Genomic DNA, 22451 nt, shown 5'->3' with positions numbered 1-22451 from the left:
TGATGACCATAAACTTTTCACTCGAGAAAGATCTTCCTCCTAGTGATTTTGGCTCAGAGCCCAGCTGTTTGCTACAGGGAAGGTGGGCAGCATGGTACCTCGTACGCAGATTCTCTGGCTGGGGTGGACCATCAAACACCGACAGGACATCAAAGTCCTCCTCCAGGGCAAAGGACTGGAACACAAGCTGGATCCTGTGCTGCTCTTCCGCGGTGATGGTCCACGTGCAGTTGGCGTAATTGGGGTAGCCATATGGGAACCCTGGGCTCTCAACTGTCCCATTGGGACCGTGCAGTTGGAACGTGCAGTTCTGGCCTGGGAAAGAGAAACAGAGCAGTTCAGAATAGCCAGAATAACTCCTAGAAGCTTCTAGAGAGTCAGGAGCAATGTGTTAGCAAATCATGAAGCCACTTTTCCAGGTGCTTCCCATGAGCCAGCCCAGTGCTTGGCACTGAGGGAGGTACAAAGGGTGACTAACATTGACTGTCGGCTTGCTGTGTGCTGTGTGCTGTGTGCTGTGTACTGACCAGGTGATACATTATGTATCATTTAATCAAGGCTTACAACAACTCTATGCAGTAGAAAATTAAGGCTTTGAGAATCTGAACTACAAAGCCACCAACACCAGGCTGAACTCAGACTTCCCCTCTACAACATAGAATGTCAGAACGACAATTTCAAACCTTCTCCATTGTCTGCAACCTCCTGGCTCTCAGCTAACTCCTCTCCCTCACTCTCCATAGAAAATAAAAGCCATTCCTAAAGATTCCCTTGTCTTCCCAATTCCAAACCCTTCTAGCCTATCCCATGCTGTCTTCATTCCTGCTACAGAGGAGCCACCTCTTCCTCCATCTAAATGGACTCTTGCCAAGAGTCTCGACTCTTTCCTACTCTTCAAGAGCAGTATACAATCCTGTTTCTCTCTAATGTATGTTCAGTCATTTCCTCTCCACTAGTGCCTTCTCATTTCAAATGTGCTCAAGACTCCATCGTTAAGAAAACAATTCCCTACCCCACTCCTCGTCTCCCTCCAGCCTTGTCTCTCTCTCTTCTTCTTCACAGCTAAATTTATAGAAAACACAATCTGTCTATACTTTCTGTCTCCATTTCCTTACTTCCCACTCACTCTCCAACTCTGTCAATTCTGCCTTCTGGTCCCATTGATCCACCCAAACAGATCTACTACCCATGGGCTCAGTGGCTATTTTTCTGTTTTCTTGTTAATTTACTGCTCAGTGCCTCTGACTACTGTTGCTCACCCGCCTTTCAGAAACACTCCTCCGGGCCAGAGCATCTCAGCCCTCACTCTGCACACGCATCACCTGGGGATCTGTCTCAAATGGAGATTCCGATCGACACCGGGGTGGGGCTGGAGAGACTGCCTTTCCACCTTGCTCCCTGGTGATGTGATGATGCCCTGTATGGGACCACACTTTGAGCAGCAATGCCCTGAGCTTCCTCCCACAATACCGTACTCCTTTCCTGCTCCTGCTCTTTCTCTGCCTCCTTTCAGTCTCAGCGCCAAGGCCTCTCCTCCTCTCTCCAATTTGGGGGACTTCCCACTTGTGCATTGGTTACTCACAACATCGTGATCCAGGCCAGCCATCCCTCTGTGCACCAGGCCTGTCACCCCTTTGGGATGCTCTCGATGTCCCCCCACCCACTCTCTCCTCTTCTGTTGCCTACCCCCCAACTCAGTGAATGGAATCATGCCTCCATCTCTTTATCTAAGTAAGGCTCACCTAGAAGCTTCCTCTTCTTCACAACCCCATGGCTAATCTACCACTCTTATCTCTATCTCCATCTGTCCCCACCCCAAGCCAAGCTCATTCCTAAACTGCCATATTAACTCCTAACTGGTCAGCCACATTTGCTCTGGTCCTTGCCAATCTGTTCTTCACACTGCAGGCAGAAGGTGGTGAGGTCATCCCAACCTCCCATCTGCCCCAAACATTCAGTGGCTCCTCCTTGCTCTTCAATAAGGAAAATTAAAGTATACAAGGGTCTCTACATGGCCTGGCCCTTAGTGACCTCCCAGCTTCATATCCACCAGCTTTCCAGCCAAATTCTGCCTGTTTCTGTCCTTTGTATCTGCCACACTCTCGTACTGCAGAGCCACAGGACCTTTGCATGTGCGCTTCTCTCTACCTATAACACTCTTAGCATACCCATCTTTCAGATCTCAGCCTGGTGTCCTTCCTTGGTCAGGTCAAGCCCACTACTATATACTGTCATGACACCGTAACTTCTCCTTGGTGGTACTTATTATAAAAGTACATCTCCATGCTTGCATGTGACTGTTTCACAAGTATCTGTCTTCTCACCAGGCTGATTGCTTCATGAGAGCAGACACCACAAGTGAGTTTGCCCATTTTTGAATCCATGTCCCATGCTCAGTATCAGGTACGTGGTAAATTCTCAATAATTTAATATATTGTTTGTATTTGCTTAGTGTTTGGCTAGACACTGTCCTAAAAACTTTACCTATACTGATTGGTCTAATCCTCACAACAGCCCTATAAGGTAGATACTATTACTATCATCTCCATTTTACAGACGGAGAACTAAGGCAGAAAGAAATTAAGGAATGGGGCCCAAGTCACTGTCACACAAAGGTGGGATTCAAACATAAGCATTCCACTTCGAATCCATTTTCTTCACCACGATGCTGATAAATTGACTCGACACTAATTTTTTTAAAGCCCATTTTAGGGATTAACTGACAAAGGACAGTTAATCTCTAAAGGACTTTAATATTAAGAAATCTCTTAACACGAAGTATCCCATTAAATGAGAAAAAAATGTTAAGGTCTTCTGAATAAATCCTAAACAGGCATTTCATAAAATTAGGCATGTAACCCTGATTAAAATAAGCATTCAAAACTAGGAAAAAGGATATTTCCTTACTATGATAAAGCTTCAATTTTAGAACAATACTCTACATTGTACTTATGGTGAAACACCTGATTAAGATTGGGAACAAGACAGAGATGCCACCGTCACCTCTGGGATTTCACGGCTTATTGGAAGAGTTAACCCATGTGACACAAGAAAAAGAAATGAGAAAAGAGGAAGCAAAATTATGGTTTGTAGATGATATGTTAATACACCTAGAAAACCCAGGATAATTCATTATAAAGCTATTAGAGATAATATGAAATTTTAATAAATTAGCCAAATGCAAAATAATACACAAAAATCAGTAACATTCCTATATGTCAATGACAGATAAAAATATAAAGAAAAAAGATCTTGTTTATGGTAACTACAAAATGCATATAGTACATATAAACTTAACAAGAAATGTGCAGGCACCATATGAAAATGACTTTTACAGAGGGATAAAAAATTTGAATAATTGGAGAGACATAGCATAATCTTGAGTGGATACAGAAAGGTTAATTTATGATATTAACCTCTTGAAAAGTTATAGAAAAGTTAATTTATAAGTTTAATGCAATTCGGATGAAAAGCCCAATGACCTGTTTTAAGTTTGGAAAAATCATACCTAAGCTTAACTGGAAAAATAGATTGTCACAATGCATTTTTTAGAGAAGATAGTAAATTTAGCAGTCTCATTCCACAAGATACTAAACAGCATCGTAAATGACACTTATGAAAATAGTGGGGGGGTGGTCCAGGAGTAAACAGGTAGGACACGAAATGGTATTGCATGAATATCTTTAATGTACATAAAAATGGAAATATGTATCAGGCAATATTAAAAAAAACATTGAGAAGAGAATAAACTGTTTCGGAAAAGAATTAAGTTATCTCCTCGAATCACACCATATACAAAAATAACTTCCAGATGGAGCAAAGAGTTACATGTTAAAAAAATAAAGTCATAAAAGAATTAGAAGAAAACCTAGGTAATTATCTGACTGTGATTTTTTAGCATAATAGCTGTGGAGGATACTACAAGATTGACATTAAAGGTATGCATATGTCGGCCGGGCGCGGTGGCTCACGCTTGTAATCCCAGCACTTTGGGAGGCCGAGGCGGGCGGATCACGAGGTCAGGAGATCGAGACCACGGTGAAACCCCGTCTCTACTAAAAATACAAAAAAATTAGCCGGGCATGGTGGCGGGCGCCTGTCCTTACTCGGAGAGGCTGAGGCAGGAGAATGGCGTGAACCCCGGAGGCGGGGCTTGCAGTGAGCCGAGATCGCGCCACTGCACTCCAGCCTGGGTGACAGAGCGAGACTCCATCTCAAAAAAAAAAAAAAAAAATATATGCATATGTCAACAACAGAAACAATATCAGAAAGCATACAAAAATGTGCGGAGAAAAGTAATATGGTGAATATAGAAAGAACTACTACTAATACTTAGGGGGAAAAGTACTATTAGTAATAATTGGACAGGATCTGAACAAATTAGTTCACAAAAGAAGACACAAATGGCCCAGAAGCCAGAAAAATATCCAACCACAGTGACAATGAAATAAAGCCTCTAATTCCACAACTTTCAGAGAAGCCCTGAGTACACTTCCTTGAACTTCCCCTCACTGGTACAGGTACCAGATTTACTTCGCTCCTGCCCCTAAAACCTGCCTGGTAATGTCACTGCATCATGCCATTAATTCCTTCCTTCATTCATTCATTTCTCTAGGATAGACCCTGTGATAAGCCATGGGGACCTGGATCATAGACTAGAAGCAAGTAAATCAAAGTATGGCATTGAACAATACCACGCTAGAGGGGTACACAGAGTGGTTCTGAAGTATAGATGCCACAGGGGCCATATCTTAAGGGCCTCCCCCATTCGTGTTGTGGACAACCAATGAAATATCAACATTCACCACCATCGCCAGCATCCCAGACCTCTGCCTTGGCTCAGATCTGCCAAGGACTGGAGATTCTGATTAAGAATCTGGGCATGAATGGCATCTTCTGCTATAGAGAGAGAAGTGACGGAGTTCAGAACAGAGCCTCTGGGAACATCTCCCATGTAAGGGGACCAAAAAGGTGACAGAGCAGGGAACAGGTAGAATAGTAGGAGAGGATCCAGAGGGCAGTTCCATGCAGGAGAGGGTGACTCAATGTGGTGAACAGCACAGAAAGACTAAGATGAGGGTCTTGAATGAGGTCACTCTGTCTGGTGTCTAAATAGTCCCTCTGGAAGCAATGCGGAGAGCTGGAGCCTTGACCTGGTCCCTGCAGCATCCCTAGTGCCTAGAATTCAATAAGTATTTGCTTAATGGATAGATCAATTTCAGCAAAGGCAGGTGGGAGGATGGCAAGGTGGAAAGAGGGCAGATTGTAATAGGCAAGATTGGCTGATGAGAAGGTGGAAGGCCATTGTATTCTAAACAATAACTTCTACATTGTAGAAACTTTGAAAAATACAGGCAAGATTTAAAAAGAGAAAACTGATTATAATCTCTTCCTTCCAGAGGCAACTGCTGTTAATATTTTCATTTTTTTGAGATATTTTTCCATGCATATTTCACATTGTTGAGATAACACCATATGTATAATTTTGTGTGCTACTTTTTCAGTAAGTTATTCTTCGATCTTCAATTTAAAAAGGCAATGTGGACTTGTAATATGCATAGATATGCACATATGCAATGCAAGTATAAAAAACATAAATGCAGTCTCCCTCCTCCCCACCCAATCCAAGATTACCGAAGTTAACAGCCAGGTATGTGTCCCTCCCTCACCTTCTTCTCTCTCGTGCAAACCATATAGACACATTCTGGGAGAATTTTGAGTATTTCATTTAAAAAATAAAACTGTAGTTCAGCTCATTTTTCTGCAACTTGCTTTCTCACTTAACAATACACTGGGGACACCTTCCAGGTCAGTAGATACAGATCTAACTTATTTTTTATATGAATGTGTAATATTCCATGCCATGGATGTATCTCAATTTATTCAACCACTCCCCTGTTGATGGCCATTCAGGCCATTTCTCGGTTTTCTTTTGTAAAAATTCAGTAAACATTATAAAATGAGTGTTCCCTAAGATACTGAATCTGTTCATAAACAGCATTTTAAATGGATGCACGTTTCAATGTATGGTTATACGAGAATTTAGTTAGCCATTCTCCTATTGTCAAGCATTTAAATTGCTTCTGGATTTTTTGTTCCATCGTAAATAAGACCTGGACCCTTAGTTAGATCTGGTGATAGGATGCTGGTCAATGCAGTGGAAAATGCCTTTCCATGGCCAGAGTCCCAGAATAAATGTTCCCCTATGCAGTAACTGCCTCCAGCTTTGGTTTCAGGTAGGGTCGTGTAAGGTACTGTCCACATTATGCTGGCTGACCTGTCAAGGATGGCTAGAAAGGGTCAGAAGCCTGACTCATTTGGAAACCTCCCTGAAACCAATGTATGTTAGTATGTTGAAGAAGTTATAACCCAGAGCAGCCACTCCAGACTGAAATGTGAATGGAATGGGAGCTCATGCCAAAATGGCTTTGTCCTTTCATGCCCATGAAACGTTGAATTTCTTTCAAGAAAAAGGCTACCCGTTCTTCACTTCTAGTGACTGATGTTCTGCCCTGTAGATGGGAATGCTGCTACTGACCTTCATTTTGATGGTACCTTGCATTTCTCTCTAGCCAGGATGGTCTGCCTTCTTTCTCCCATGCTTTGAGGCTCTGGTCAATGCAGCTACCCCCCATCAGGCTCCAGAACAATCCCAGAGAACTAGACTCCTCAAGTCATTGCTCATTCATTTGTTTTGGATGATTTTCCCAGGACAGACTTCCAAATAGCAGATGACTGGGTCAAATGGTATGAACATTTCTGAGGCTTTGGCTCTGGGTTAGCAATATCCTTTCTAGGAAATGTGCACCCATTAAACTCTCAATAATTATGTCTAGGAATGCCTATCTCACAGCACCTTTGCCAACCTTGTATATTGTCTTATTTGGAAATTTTTTGCCTGCTTAATAGGTGCGAAAAATGTGATCTCATTTTAGTTAGTGATGTTTTATGACTCAGATTCAACATCTTTTTCACTTTTTCTAATAATTTTAATTCCTTCTTTTTGGAACTAGCTGATCAAATCCTCAGCTCATTTTTCATTGTGGTATTTTTTTTCCCTGATTTCTTACCTATTTATCTATTTTATATATGTGTAATATATTAATCCTTTATGCATCGCATGTGCTACATACGTGTTTTGTAGTTGTTTGGCCTTTTAATTTTATCATGTTTGACATACTGAAGTTTCTAAATGTTATATACTTAAATCTTCTATTAGGTCTTACTACTTTACTTGTCAATTTGTACTAACTCTTTATAGAGTCAGAATTTCAGTCTTCAGTCTTCAGTCTTTTGTCATATTTGTTGTAAATATTGTTTTCTACCTGGTTGTGTGCTTTTTGTTTTGTTTAGATTTCCCATGCAGATTAAAATGTTCACTTTTTTTTTTTTTTTTTTTTTGAGACAGAGTCTTGCTCTGTCACCCAGACTGGAGCGCAGTGGCCCGATCTCGGCTCACTGCAAGCTCCGCTTCCCAGGTTAATGCCATTCTCCTGCCTCAGCCTCCTGATTAGCTGGGACTACAGGCACCCACCACCACGACCGGCTAATTTTTTGTATTTTTAGTAGAGACGGGGTTTCACCGTGTTAGCCAAGATGGTCTCGATCTCCTGACCTCATGATCCACCCGCCTTGGCCTCCCAAAGTGCTAGGATTACAGGCGTGAGCCACCGCACCTGGCCAAAATGTTCACTTTTTATAGGCAGTCCCATTTATCTCTTTTTTCTTGGTAATATTTTTGCCTTGTTCACATTGGGAAAGACTTCTCTCAACTAAAGATTGGTTGGCTTCTCATCTCACTCAACATAAAAGCCAAAGTCCTCACCATAGTCCTCAAAGCTTTAAATGAATGGGTACCCAGATGCCTGTCCACCTCCTCCCCTATCTCTTGTCCCCTCATCCCTGTGATCCAACCATATCCCTGTGATCCAGCCATATCCCTGTAATCCGGCCACGCTGGACCTTTGCATTTGCCAAGGTTTCAGCCCAGAAAATGTTTCCCCAGTAGCCATGGGACCCTTACTTATTTCCGGTGTCTACTCAAATATCACCTCCTTGGAGACCACTCTAAGTACAATTCAGATCTGCCTCTCAAGCCAGGTGTTCCAGGTGCCTGCTTTATTTCTGTCCACAGCATTTAGCACCTCTGCCATATATTTTCCTCGTTTATTTTCTGATGCACACTCCCCAATAAAATGCAATCTCCATGAGAATGGGGCGCCATTTTGTTCTCTGCTCTATCTCCAGCTCCCAGACCTGAACCTGGCACATAATAGATGCTCACAGTATAGTTGTTGGTTGAATGAATGAATAAATGAATATTAATTGCCCACCTAGCATTCTGTGCTTGGATTGTTCCTTCACTCGGCTAACTCCAGGCATTTTCAAACTCATTACCTTCTCCAGAAAGCCTTCTGGGAACCCTCAAGACACCATCAAGTATTCGTCCACTCCTTGTTCATCATTCATGATGAATGTCATTGCCTTCATCAATGGTGATATAACCATATGTTTATGTGGCTGTCTCTACCAGCAAAGTCCTTGAGCTTCTTTTTTTTTTTTAGACAGATTCTCACTCTGTCGCCCAGGCTGGAGTGCAGTGGCACGATCTCAGCTCACTGCAATCTCCGCCTCCCGGGTTCACGCCATTCTCCTGCCTCAGCCTCCCGAGTAGCTGGGACTACAGGCGCCCACCACCATGCCCGGCAAATTTTTTGTGTTTTTAGTAGCGACAGGGTTTCACCGTGTTAGCCAGGATGGTCTCAATCTCCTGACCTTGTGATCCACCCACCTCTGCCTCTCAAAGTGCTGGGATTATAGGCGTGAGCCACCGCACCCGGCCCTCCTTGAGCTTTTCTTCAATTTTATTTCCATCACCTAGCCCAGCACTTGTCCATAGTAGACACTCAGTACATATTTTTAAATGAATGAGTGAGTGAAATGAATTAATCTTTTGTATTAGGTTGGTGTAAAGGTAATTGCAGTTATTGCCATTAACAGTAATGGCAGGGCCGGGCGCGGTGGCTCACGCTTGTAATCCCAGCACTTTGGGAGGCCGAGGCGGGCGGATCACGAGGTCAGGAGATCGAGAACCCCAGAGGTCCAAGCCAAATTCAGTCTTTCATTCAGCAAATCTGGGGAATGGTTGGCTTAGTTGCAGGGTGTATAGGTGGGGGTGTTAATGGGCAGTAGGGAGTTGGGGGAGATGGGAGGGGCAGATTGCATATAATATGGTCCATGCCCTCAAGGAGTTCACGGTGGATTGTAGGAGACAGACATGGCCAATCTTACTAGCCATCTCCATATGACAAGTGGTTCAGGGAAACCACGTTGTTCAATCTTAGGGGAACAGAAAGAGATGCCAGTGGGACATCCAGACGGAGATGGCCAGAAGGCAATTAGGGCTGTAGACTGGTGTTTGGGAGTGCAAGACAGAGCGAGACTCCGTCTCAAAAAAAAAAAAGTAATGGCAAAACACACACACACACAATTACTTTTGCACTAATCTAATATTCAGAAAATGCTCACCAACTTCATTTATCTGTGTATTTATGGTTTATTTTGGAAGTGGCTTAGTGGAAAGGTTAAAAGCATGAGTTTTGGAAACAAAAGCTTTGGGTTCAAAGTTCAGATTTGCCACTTAATATTGTGTGTGGGCAACTTATTTAAACTCTTTAAGCCTTAGTTTTGACATCTTTAAAATTAACACCCACTTCTAGGATGGTTGTACAGATTAATGTTATATCTGCTGAGTTGCTAAATGCTCAGTACAGAACCTGGTACAGCAAACACCACCTAATCTTTCAGTAAAGATTACATGCTTTTCTTTATGTAAGCCCCAGTCGCATCTTGTTAAGGTTATTCACAGACATTTTATGCACTTTTTGCCGCACTAGTGAATGTCATTTTTCTCATTATTTTTTTCTAACTGGTTTTTGTGATATACAGAAAACCTATTGATTTTTACACATTCATCTCACATCCAGCTAGGTTTCTGAACACTTATTAATTCTAAAAATTTCTCAGTTGGTTCCCTTGGGTGTTTTAGGTACACAATCATGTTGTCTACAAATAATGATAATTTTAAGGAGATAACTCTTTTGAGAAGTTTGGCAGGAAAATTCAATTCAATTCTGCAAATATTTATTGACTGATAAGGTCAATTTTGGACAAATTTAGTTGGAGATGCCAGTGGGACATCCAGACGGAGATGGCCAGAAGGCAATTAGAGCTGTAGACTGGTGTTTGGGAGTGCAATCTGGACTGGAGATATGGATTTGTTGAAGCCATGCAATTAATGAAACTGCCTTAAGAGGAAACACAGGGGGGAGCTGCAGATGCTGGATAAATCATCGTGCCTGCTGAAGGTGTCTCACCTGCCACACGGAGCACCAGCTGGACACCTCAAGTCTACAGTCAGCCTCTGGCCCATCACTATGCATGCCTTCTGGCAGGGACACCTTGTCTGCTGATGAGAGAGAGGCAGGGGTCAAACAGTATCGCTGGCCCTCTGCAATGATCCTTTAGGAAAGGACCAAGAACTAGGTCATTAGGGATGCTGGCACTGAGCCCCATTTTAGCCCCTCTCCCTTGCACAGCATGTGCCTCAGTCACACCACTAATTTGTCACCTGCAGTGCTTGGCCCTTTGCCTCATACGCCCTTCGACTGCAACCTTCTCAGCCTAGCAAATCTAACTCACGGTCCCAGGCTCAGTTCATCTCCTCTAAGGAGCCTCCTCTAGTCTGCAGGCAGTTACTCTTCTCTCTCCGCTACCCCCATCTCCCTATTTCATGCATTAAGTGTTGGGTGACACAATTATCACAGATGTTTTTAATGAAGATGTGCACTTTTTTTTTTACTACAGATCTTAACAATCAGAGAGATTTCTGTGAATGTGCAATAGTCTAATCCAGGGTTTCTCAACCTCGACACTATCAACATTTTGGGTGGGATAATTCTTCATTGTGGGAGGCTGTCCTGTACACAAAGGATGTTTAGCAGCATCCTTGACCTCTACTCACTGGACACAGTAGCACCTCCCAATGTGACAACCAAAGTCTCTCCAGACATTGCCAAATGTCCCCTGGGGGAAAATCACCTCTAGTTGAGAAAGACTGGTCTAATTCTTAGCCATACTGGAGTTCCTAATGAAAGTTAGAAATACTCTTTCTAGAATCACATACATAGGAAGCTAACCTCCTGCCGTTTTCATTCATTTCAGGGGATCAGCAGGCCAAAGAAGCCTATCCCTGGACCCCCATGACCTGAAGTCCTTCATCTTTGTTATGCCATGCCCTCCTTGGAGCCTCATGACACCATCTCAAATGGTGTCTTTAAATATGTAAAACAAAACATATAGAATTGCAAAGGAAATCAGTTAGATTGAAATATAGTTTTAAAAATATATTGAAAATCGATCATATACTATTAAGTGCTCCTTTATTAATGCATTATTAATAAGATCTAGCAGTGGGCCTGATAAATATTGTAGTTTTAAGCACAAATGCTACTTCAAGATAATTGTAACAACTGTAATGTTCTATGGAAATATCTGTGATCTTACCAGTGACAAATTCACAGTTACTGCTAATACCACTTCTGTGTTTGTTGCCTATCTTCATGATTGGTAGAAACGTTGTTTCAGTAGGAGATTAGTGAAAATAATGCAACTGTCCTCATCCAAGTTAGGGACCCTATGGATTCTATCAAGAACCCCAGAGGTCCAAGCCAAATTCAGTCTTTCATTCAGCAAATCTGGGGAATGGTTGGCTTAGTTGCAGGGTGTATAGGTGGGGGTGTTAATGGGCAGTAGGGAGTTGGGGGAGATGGGAGGGGCAGATTGCATATAATATGGTCCATGCCCTCAAGGAGTTCACGGTGGATTGTAGGAGACAGACATGGCCAATCTTACTAGCCATCTCCATATGACAAGTGGTTCAGGGAAACCACGTTGTTCAATCTTAGGGGAACAGAAAGGAGCACAGACAAACCTAGAAGGACTGGTGTTTTCATGCAAGTCTGAGAAGGGGCCAACATTTCTGTGGTTCACTAACATTATCTCTCTAACATTTGCAATGACCCTTTTGAAATGGCTGTTATGGCCCCACCCCCATCACATTACAGGTGAAGAAACTAAGGCTCTTCAAGGTTTAAAACATGTTCAAGGTCAAACAACTAGCAATGGAAAAGCTGAGATTCAAACCCAGATCTGTAGAAAAGCAAAACTCAGGCTCTCAACCCTACCACCCTTCCCTCTGCCAGGCTGCAAATATTTCACACACATCATCTCAGGACATACTCCCAAAGCTATAGTCCTGGTTCCACTCTGCACCCAGCACCAGGGGTCAGAGCCTGGGATTTACTGAAAAGAGCTTAGCACAGTTTCTGTGCCTCAGGGACTTGGATACAAAACAGGGTCTCCTTTTTCCTCTCAAGCTGGGGATGCATGCAACAAAGGCACAAAACAATGCATGGCAGGTGGAGTGAAGCAGCAAGCCTGCCACTGTACCATATCCAATTGCTCCGTGGGAATAATCCCACGCCGCTCAGCTTCCTAATTCTAACTCCAGGCTTTCTGATTCTCCTGGACATGTTTAACACAGAAGCCACCACTGCGGACCAAACATGATTTTCCCTGCATGGTGATACAGATGCAGTTCATTTTCCATCATCCTGAGCCAACACTAGTCAAGGGTTGTTTATTATTTTGACAGGGAATCCTGGACTAGCAGAAGCATCTCTGCTTTACTGATTCTCTTTATGCCACAGCCCTGGATCAGCAGCAGGAGAAAGGGCCAGGTATCTCTGGGGCCAGGGGCCTCTGCCAGACTGGTTCTACTCCTGTCTGGGTCTTTCAGAGTGAAAACGAGGAACTATCATTGAGTTCCTCCCAGCTGAGAAGATGCCTGAGCTATGGCTTTGGTCCACGGGACAATAGCTAAGCACAGGAACAGACTCATGAAAGTTGAGGGCTTAGCAAATGCTTGATTCATTCATTTACTTATTTTGAAAATAGTATTAAGCACCCCCTGTGTCCCAGGCATTATTCCTGCCCTCATGGAGCTTACAGTATAATATATTATTAAACATTTTTTTCTGTGCCAAGTACTGTCTTATGCACTGTACATATAATAATTCATTCCATCCTCACAACTGTATGAGGTAGGTACTATTACTCTCCCCATTTCATAGGTAAGGAAACTGAGGTCTAGGAAGGTTAAGTAATCTGCCCAAGGTCAGACAGCTGATAAACAGTGGAAATAGGAATCAACCCCAGGCAATCTGGTGCCATATCCTGTCTTCTTAACCACTACTTTATCATAGATGATGGATGGATAGATGGGTGGGTGGATGGATGAAGGGTGGCCAATGTAGTAAGCTAAACCCCTTTCTAGAGCACTCTCATACAGCAAAGAACTTCACCTTAGGTAGCCCTTTCCTCGAGTGTCAGTCATGTCAGTTAGAACTCCTAGGCTTCTGCCCCATTGCCTGACATTTGGGGAATGAGTCCACTATGGTGAGGTTCAGCACAGCAGCAGAAAGGGGATCACGTGGGGACGCATGTGCACATTGAACTTCCCAGAAGAAAAAGAATCATAATAACTCGGGAAATAGGAGTGAATTGTCAAAATATGTGAAACCAAGCCTATGCTGCTCTTTCTCTCACCATGAGAACCTCATGATGGCAGGACCATGCCTGACTCACTGTTAAATCCCAACACAAGGTCTGGCATTTCATAGACACTCCATTAATATTTGTCAAGTAAATGGGTTAATTTCTGCTTGTCAACTGTGTCTTTTTTTTTCTTTTCATTTGTTTCTTTATCCATTAAAAACACATGGCTCCTGTTTTATCTGGCAGAACTGGACTCATCCCTAAAGAAAGCAGGCAACTTCAAGCCCTGTGCCCTTATGTGACACATATTTGAAAATTAATTTTAAAAATGAGAGAGAGAAAAAGAAAACAAAACCCTAATGAGAGAGAGAAAACAAAAAACAAAACCCTAACACACTGCCATGGAATCAGAAAGCCTAGGTTCTTAACTCTGCCTTGCCACTTGCTAGCAAGGGATATGGTTAAGTCCCTTAGTCACTTAAGGCCGCTGCCCCTCTATCTGTGGAATGAGGTTCTCAAGACCACATTCACAGAGATGCTCTGGTGGAGCTAGCCCAAGTGAGTGGTTGGTGCCTGACTGGAGCAAGAGGAGCCCTGTCCATGGTTCTGAACCATGAATGTCCTCGGGGGAGGTTGCTTCTCCTGATCCTAAGCCACTCGGGATGCCTGTCCAACCTCTCCCATAATTTCTGCACCAGAAGAAAAAGGAACTACAATGATAAGAAAATAATAAAGAGAATTGGTGAGATAGAGAAACGAAGGGATAGAAAGAGGGAAAGAGGCTGAAGAGGGAAAGGGGTGAAGGTAGAAGAGAGAGCACTGCAGCTCCATTCAGAATCCTGAGTGCCTGAGACTCTGTCTTCCCGCCTTGGGCCAGACGGAACCACAGTAGAGGTGATTTGACACAGGAGTCCTGGGATAGGGAGGGCAATCCTTCCAAGGTGTACTCCTGAGATGTTCCTGGCACTTATTCTTCAGCAGCCAATGACATAGAGGAGGACAGGTGGAAGGCTAACTCTAGAGATGAGGGGTGGGAAGACTTGAAATCAGAAAGCATGAGGGCCAGCATTAAAGAGGGCATGACATGTGGTCACCAGCTGTCGGATGCATCCTCTTCTTTCTCCATAGCAGCCCAACCCCCTCATTCCTCTGACAGCTTCAGACTGGACATCCACTGGGAATCCAGAAGGTTCACTCATGAAGACAGTGGCAGAAGATCCAGGGCAAGCTCAATCCAGATCATTCTTTAAATTAAGGCATTCAAAGGTCATCTGCAATTTCACTTTGTTTTCCCAATCTTCAGCAGATGTGTTGCTCATTTTACATACAAAGGAAAGGGTTTTGTGTTTTGATGCCCCTAACTGCACATTTGAATTGTATGAGCACTGATGATGATTTGAAAGTTGTTCCTATCAAAAGGGAGAGCTCAAATCAGCTCCCTCTGCTCAAGCAAATTAGTGATGGGGTCAGTACGGCCCTGGCTCAGCTCAGACCAGTCTAGACGCCAACAGGGACTCATCAATCAATGGACATTAGGCATCTTCATCATGAAATTTTTGCCAATCCAGAATGGTATTGCCTACGTTGTCCCCCAGAGTTTTTACAGTTTTGGTTTTACATTTAAGTCTTTTAGAGCTTCTGCACAGCAAAAGAAACTATCAACAGAGTAAAGAGACAACCTAAAGAAGGGGAGAAAATATTTGCAAACTATGCATCTGACAAAGGTCTAATATTCAGCATCTATAAGGAACTTAAACAAATTTACAAGAAAAAAATAAGCAACCCCATTAAAAAGTGGGCAAAGGACATGAACAGACACTTTCCAAACGAGACATGTATGAGACTAACAAGCATATAAAAAAAGCTCAATATCACTGACCATTAGAGAAATGCAAATCAAAATCACAATGAGATACCATCTTATAACACTCAGAATGGCTACTATTAAAAAGTCAAAAAATAACAGATGCTGGCAAGGTGGTGGAGAAAAGAGAATGCTTATACACTATTGGTGAGAGTGTAAATTAGTTCAACCATTGTAGAAAGCAGTTTGGTGATTCCTCAAAGACCTAGAAACAGAACTATCACTCAACCCAGCAATCCCATTACTGGGTATATACACAAAGGAACATAAATCATTCTACCAAAAAGACACACGTGTATGTTCATTGAAGTACTATTCACAATAGCAAAAACATGGAATCAACCTAAATGTCCATCGATAGTAGACTGGATAAAGAAAATATGGTACATATATACCATGGATTACTATCCAGCCATAAAAAAAAACCAAGATCATGTCTCTTGCAGGAACATGAATGGAGCATATATACTAAGATCTCCATCTTAAGCTAGAGGCCATTATCCTTAGCAAACCAACACAGGAATAGAAAACCAAATACCACATATTCTTCCTTATAAGTGGGAGCTAAATGATAAGAACACATGGACACAAACAGGCAAGCAACATACACCAGGGACTACCTGAGGGTGGAGAATGGGAGGAGGGAGAGGATTCAAAAAATAACTATTAGGTACTAGGCTTAATATCTAGGTGACAAAATAATCTGCACAACAAATCCCCATGACATGAGTTGACCTATATAACAAACTTGCACATGTACCCCTGAATCTAAAATAAAAGTTAAAAAATAAAATAGAATGAAATAAAACATTAACTAATCCCCTACTTCCATCCCTGGCACCTCCAATCTCCCTTACCTGATCTATGTTTTCTTATTTCAATAGCATGTATCACTCTATAGCACCCTATGTAATTTATTTATATATTGTACTTACTGTTTGTTGTTTATTTCCTCCTGCTAGAATACTTACTTCACAAGAGAAAGGCCTTTGTTTTACTCACTGATGCATCCCAAGTGCCTAAAACAGTGACTGCCACATAGTCAGCACTCAGTTAATATTGGTTGAATGAATGAACAAACTACAATCCAGTGCTTTTACAAAAGTACAATTCATATGGACCCAACTCTCTAAACGCCTAGGAAACAAAACCAGTTGGTGTGGCTCTGTCTGGTAGCACACAGACCCAGAAACCCAGCCCACAATGAAAATCTGGGAAGGAAGGATCCTGAATGCCACTTGCCCATGACTTCCATAACCATCTCCCCACCAGACTGAGTTCCTCGGGGACAGAGAGCATGGTCTGCCTTTTTTACCACTATATCATTGAGGATCCAGCACAGGGCTGCCACAGGATGCATGTGTCAGTAAGCAGGAAGTTGAAGGAATTTCAGCAGTCATTTATCAGGCACTGACTATGTGTGCCCCACACAATCATGACCTCGGTCCTTGCGTTATTTCTGTTAAACCTTCCAATATCCCAAAGAAGCAGGTATTATTCTTCATCCCATTTAACAAATGGGGATTAGGGTAAGTAGCTTGCCCAAGCTCACACATACAATAACATCTGGCAAAGCTGGGGTTCAAACACAGGATTCTCTGACTCCTGAGACTGAGATCTTAACATATAGGCTCTACCACCTCACTGGTATGAAACAGGAAGGGAGGGAGAGAGAAAAAGATTTGGGCTGGTCATATGCCAGACATAGCATAGAGGCCTAAAAGAGCTGACCAGAGCTAAGAAGCTTTTCTCAACTAGACATGACTCCATTACAGCCCTGTCTCTGTCTCCCTGACCCCAGAGGAAGGACAGAGGTGGCAGTCTTGGCTGAAAGGGACCTTATTTCAATAAATTCTTTAAAATTCTCTCTCTCTCAGTTTGAATGAACTGAGGGAAAAATATATCTGAGTGGGTGGACAGATAATCTAAAAATTGTGTCAGGGAGTAGCAGAGAAATGTACTTCCTCTTATAGTCTCTATAAAAGGAAACCCTAACAAGCTTATTGTTGCCCCTTGCCCACACACATGCAAACCAAGGTGAAAAACATGATCAGGCTGGGCATGTGGAGACACTGGGTTCAGAACCCAGCCCAGTGACCTCAGACTTCTGTTTAGAAGACATTGCCATGGGCATTTCCCCAGATGCCCAGTTCTGCCCTTAATGGCCTTTGCTCACCCTGGGCTTCCCCAGTCTTGTCAGCTGCAGCCCCAGCCTATATAACTACCTGCTGTCCAACCGCCTCCACACTGCAGCAGACAGCTCTATCTATAGGCACTCCAGCCATGAGGTAACTCAGAGGGTTTCCCAGTGGACTGCTCTGCAGAGTTATATGAATGAACATCCTGGAGACCCTTCAAAGCCTCCAGAAATACTTCCAACGCTAGCCTTCTTCTCCTGTGAGCATACTATCCTTTGTCACCATGCCAGAGATTGGGGCACGAATTTCTGGGTCATACGGGCGGCCTTGAGAAAAATCAAAAGTATATGTTGAATGAATGAATGAATGTGCCTTCCAATAAGATAATCTATAAAGAGTAAAATCTAATATAGGCCTCTAGACTCTAGTTAGTCCAATGCTAGAGATTTCTGGCAAGAAATTCACAGGCTTGGGAGTAGCATGCGGATATAGAAAGAAAAGGATTCAAGCCAATTCAATGGATTTTTACTAGGGCCTCCTAAAAGACAGTCTGACCCTTCCTTGACAATGCTTATGGCTGAGGGGCAGCTGGTGTGTGGGTGTGTAACACAGGAAAGCAAGGAATTTATAGAAAGGAGAAAAAGAGGGACATGGATGGGAAGGTAGGACCCAGCTTCAACCCTACCATTGTGAGCTAAGCTCTACTCCTGGCTGAGTCACTCATGGCTCAGACTTCTTAACTTGGGTTTGGAAATGGTTGTGTCTCGGAGCTTCCTCATACCCTCCTGGTGACACTTCCCAGCTGAACTCTTAGGATCAAGAGGTATTTATCTCCCCATGCCCCCCAAGAGAAAGAGTGGGTCTTATAACGCATGAGTTGAGAGAGCCAGAGGCGTCACATGGGGGTGGCAGAGCAGGGACCCAGGACTTCTGACTCCTGATAGTTGTCACAGATGCAGCATCCTCTCAAAACATGTCTAACCTTGAAACGGCTAGGAGCACATGTTCATCCATAGCACTAATAATATGCAAGATGCACATGGGTGAACAAAGCAAGAACACACTTATATTTGACCATCACATGACCCATGGTCATCTGTAGGCTGAGAGGGACTTCATTATGGCCCAACAAGACCTTTACAAGTGTAAATCCCTGGCACCCCCTCATGGCCCTTACAGTCCTATGGCTTCTGCTGAGGGACAGTGGGGGAAAGGTGCCTGGAGGAGGTGCCAGGGGCTTGGGAGTGACATCAGCTAGATGGCAGAATAGGAAGCCCTAGACATTACTGCCCCACAGAAATACTGACTTAACAACAATACACAGTCCAAAAAAGCCTTTATGAGAACTCTAGAAACCAGTTAAGAAGTTACAGTACCCCAGGCAAGCTCAAAGTGAAAAACCACCATATTGAAATGCGTAAGAAAAACTGTTTCATGTCAACCATAAAAACCCTTCTCCCAACTGTCACAGTTCAGTGAGACTGAAGGAAAAAGTTCAACTTGCACCTTCCCCCTTGGAAAGGAAAGAGAAGAACATAGCATACATTCAGTGTTCCCACTTTTCAGTGGGTGCAGAGGGACTGGTTTCTGTCTCACCTGACTCAGAGTGCTGATGGGGAACCAGCATACTTTCAATGCTTGGGGGCCATGGAGAATAAAAGACAGTTCACTGGCTTTTTGCAACACCAGAGAACCTGAGTACCATAATCAGACACAAGAGGGAGCAAAAAATTACAAGCCCTCGAAGGAAAAACAAACAAGACCCAGTAAACCTCTTTAATTAGAAAGTACACATGCAAGCTCAGAGAATATATATCCTCAGGAAAGCCCCCAGAACCTCTAGCTGCTGAAGACCTTCCCTTGTGTAAAAGTACTCTGTAAAGACTGGGAGAACTCATTTGCTGTTGTTGTTGCTTTTCAAATGCAGAAATCACTCAAAAAATAACAAAGCACACTTAAAAAAAAAAAAAAAAACAAGGCAACATGGCTCAACTAAAGGAAGAAAATAGGCTGAGGACAGTGGTTCACACCTGTCATTCCAGTGCTTTGGGAGGCCGAAGCAGAAGGATAATTTGAGGCCAGGTGTTCCAGAGCATCCTGGGCAAGATAGCAAGACCCCCATCTCTAAAAACAATTTTTATAAATTAGCTGTACATAGTGGTACACCTATAGTCCTAGCTACTCAGGTGGCTGAAGTAGGAGGATCACTTAGGCCCAGAAGTTGAGGTTACAATGAGGTATTATCACATCACTGCATTCCAGCCTGGGAAACAGGATGAGACCCTGTCTCAAAAAAAAAGGAAGGGTAGTATACACAATAAATCTTTAGAAACCAATCCTAAAGAAATGGAGATCTATTAATTATTTGACAAAGAATTCAAAATCATTGTCTTTAAGAAGCTCAATGTGCTACAAGAGGACACAAACAGACAAACTAAATAAAATCAGGAAAATGATGCATGAACAAAATGACAATATCAACAAAAAGTTAGAAACTATAATTACAAGATCAAACAGAAATTCTAGAGCTGAAGACTATAACAACTGAATTTAAAATTTTGCTAGAGGAGTTCAATAACAGACTTAAGCAGAAAAAAGAATCAGTGAACTCAAAAACAGGTCATTTGAAATTATTAAGTCAGAGGAACAAATAGAAAAAAGAATGAACAAAAGTGAATAAAGCCTAAGGGACTTAGAGGGCCCCATAAAACAGACCAATATGCATGTTATGGAAGTCTTAGAAGGAGAAAAGGGAAAAAAAGGAACAGAAAGCTTATCCGAAAAAATAATGGCTGAAAACTTCCTAAATCTAAAGAAGAAAATCAATATCCAAAGTAAAGAAGCTTAAAAGACTCCAACTACAATGACCCCAAAGAAGTCAATATTGACACAAGAAAAAGTTAAAGACAAGGAAGGAAAGAATCTTGAAAGCAGCAGGGAAACATGACTCGTCACCTACAAAAGAGCTCTCATAAGATTATCAGCAGATTTCTCAGCATAAACATTATAAGCCCAGAGGCCAAAGAGGTGATATATTCAAAGTGCTGAAAGGAAAAAGAAACTATGCCAACCAAGAATCCTTTATCTAGCAAGATTGTCCTTCAAAATGAAGGAGAAATAAAGACCTTCCCAGGTAAACAAGGTGAGGGAGTTCATCACCATTAGATCTGCCTTATGAGAATTGTAATTAAAGGACACACCAGACAGCAACATGAAAGCATACAAAAATATACAACTCTCTAGTAAAAATAAATATATAGACAAATAGAATCCTGTGATACTATAATAGTGATGCCTAAATCATTTTAATTCTAGTATAAAACTTAAAAGATAAAAGTATAAAAATAGAAGTATAATGAATACAAAATTGTAAAAGGTGAAATTTGTGATATTGCTAATACAAAGTGTGTGGGGAGAAAGGAGGTGTAATAGCGTGAAGTTTTTATATGCAACTGAAGCTTGTTATCAGTCTAAAACAGATTATTATAATTGCAAAATGTTTTATGTAATCCCCATTGTAGCCACAAAGAAAATACCTATAGAAGATGCACCAAAGAAAATAAGAAATCAAAGAATGTCACTACAAGAACAATCAACAAAACACAAAGGAATGTAGCAAGAGAGGAAAAAAGGAACAAAGTAACTATAAGAAATACAGAAAACAATAAGAAAATGGTAATAGTAAGTCCTCTATCAGTAATTACTTTCAATGTAAATGGATTAAACTCAGCAATCAAAAGACATAAAGTAGTTAAACTGACTTATACAAACAAGATCTAACTATATGCTGTCTACAAGAGACTCGTTTTAGACATAAGGACATACATAAATGAAAAGTAAAAGAATGGACAACGATATTCCATGCAATAGGCTAAAAGTGATAGAATAGAAAAAGATTTTTCATGCAAATGGTAACTAAAGAGAGCAAGGTGATTATATAATTATATTAGAAAAGATATACATTAAATCAAAAACTGTCACAAGAGACAAAGAAAGACATTATATAATGAAAAAAGGGTCAATTCAACAAGGAAGATATAAAAATTATAAACACATATGCACCTAACAGAAGAGCACCCAAATATATGAAGCAAACATTGACAGAATTAAAGAGAAAAATAGACAGTAACATGATAAGGAGGAAAGTTTTCTATACCCCACTTTCAAAAATGGATAAATAATCAAACAGAAAATCAATAAGGAAACAGAAAACCTGAACAACACTATAGACCAATTGGACCAAATAGACATATCTAGAATACCCTATCCAACAACAGAATATACATTCTTCTCAAGTGTGTATGAAACATTCTTCAAGACAGATCACATGCTAGGTCATAAAACAAGTCTTAACAAATTCAAGAAGATTAAAATCATACCAATTATATTTTCCAACTATAAAGGAATAGAACTAAAAATCAGTAGCAAAAGGAAAACTGGAAATTCATAAATATATAAAAATTAAACACCATATTCTTGAACAACCAATGGGTCAAAGAAAAAATCACAGGGGAATTAGAAAATATCTTGAGAGGAATGAAAATAAAGATAAAGCATGCCAAAAACTTACAGGATGCAGCAAGTGTTACTAAGACAGAAGTTTACAGCAGCACATTGCACATACATTAAAAAAAAGAATGATCTCAAATCAATAACCTAACTTTACATGTAAAAGAACCAGAGAAAGAACAAACTAAACCTAAAGTTATCAAAAGGAACAAAATCATAAAGATTAGAGCAAAAACAAAGGAAATAAATAATTTTAAAAATAGGGGGAAAATAAACAATATTAAGAGTCGATTTTTTTCTTAGTTAGACTAGCTTAGAAAAAT

The 22451-nt window shown here is 41.6% G+C and overlaps 1 protein-coding gene across 6 annotated transcripts in view; it reads right to left on the bottom strand.

Annotated features, from left to right (window-relative positions):
• Positions 1 to 22451, bottom strand: part of CSMD2 (CUB and Sushi multiple domains 2) — a 645703-nt gene that overhangs the window by 577937 nt on the left and 45315 nt on the right. For all 6 annotated transcript variants that reach the window (XM_055254886.2, XM_055254887.2, XM_055254889.2 and 3 more), the window contains exon 2: positions 99 to 315. In XM_055254886.2, the coding sequence (XP_055110861.1) occupies positions 99 to 315 (217 nt within the window). The remainder of the gene's footprint in view (positions 1 to 98; positions 316 to 22451) is intronic.

This window comes from Symphalangus syndactylus, chromosome 12, assembly GCF_028878055.3.
Source record: "Symphalangus syndactylus isolate Jambi chromosome 12, NHGRI_mSymSyn1-v2.1_pri, whole genome shotgun sequence".
NCBI classification, from domain to species: Eukaryota; Metazoa; Chordata; class Mammalia; order Primates; family Hylobatidae; genus Symphalangus; species Symphalangus syndactylus.
Note: the sequence above shows the minus strand (reverse complement) of the source record. Positions and strands in the feature narration are given on the sequence as shown.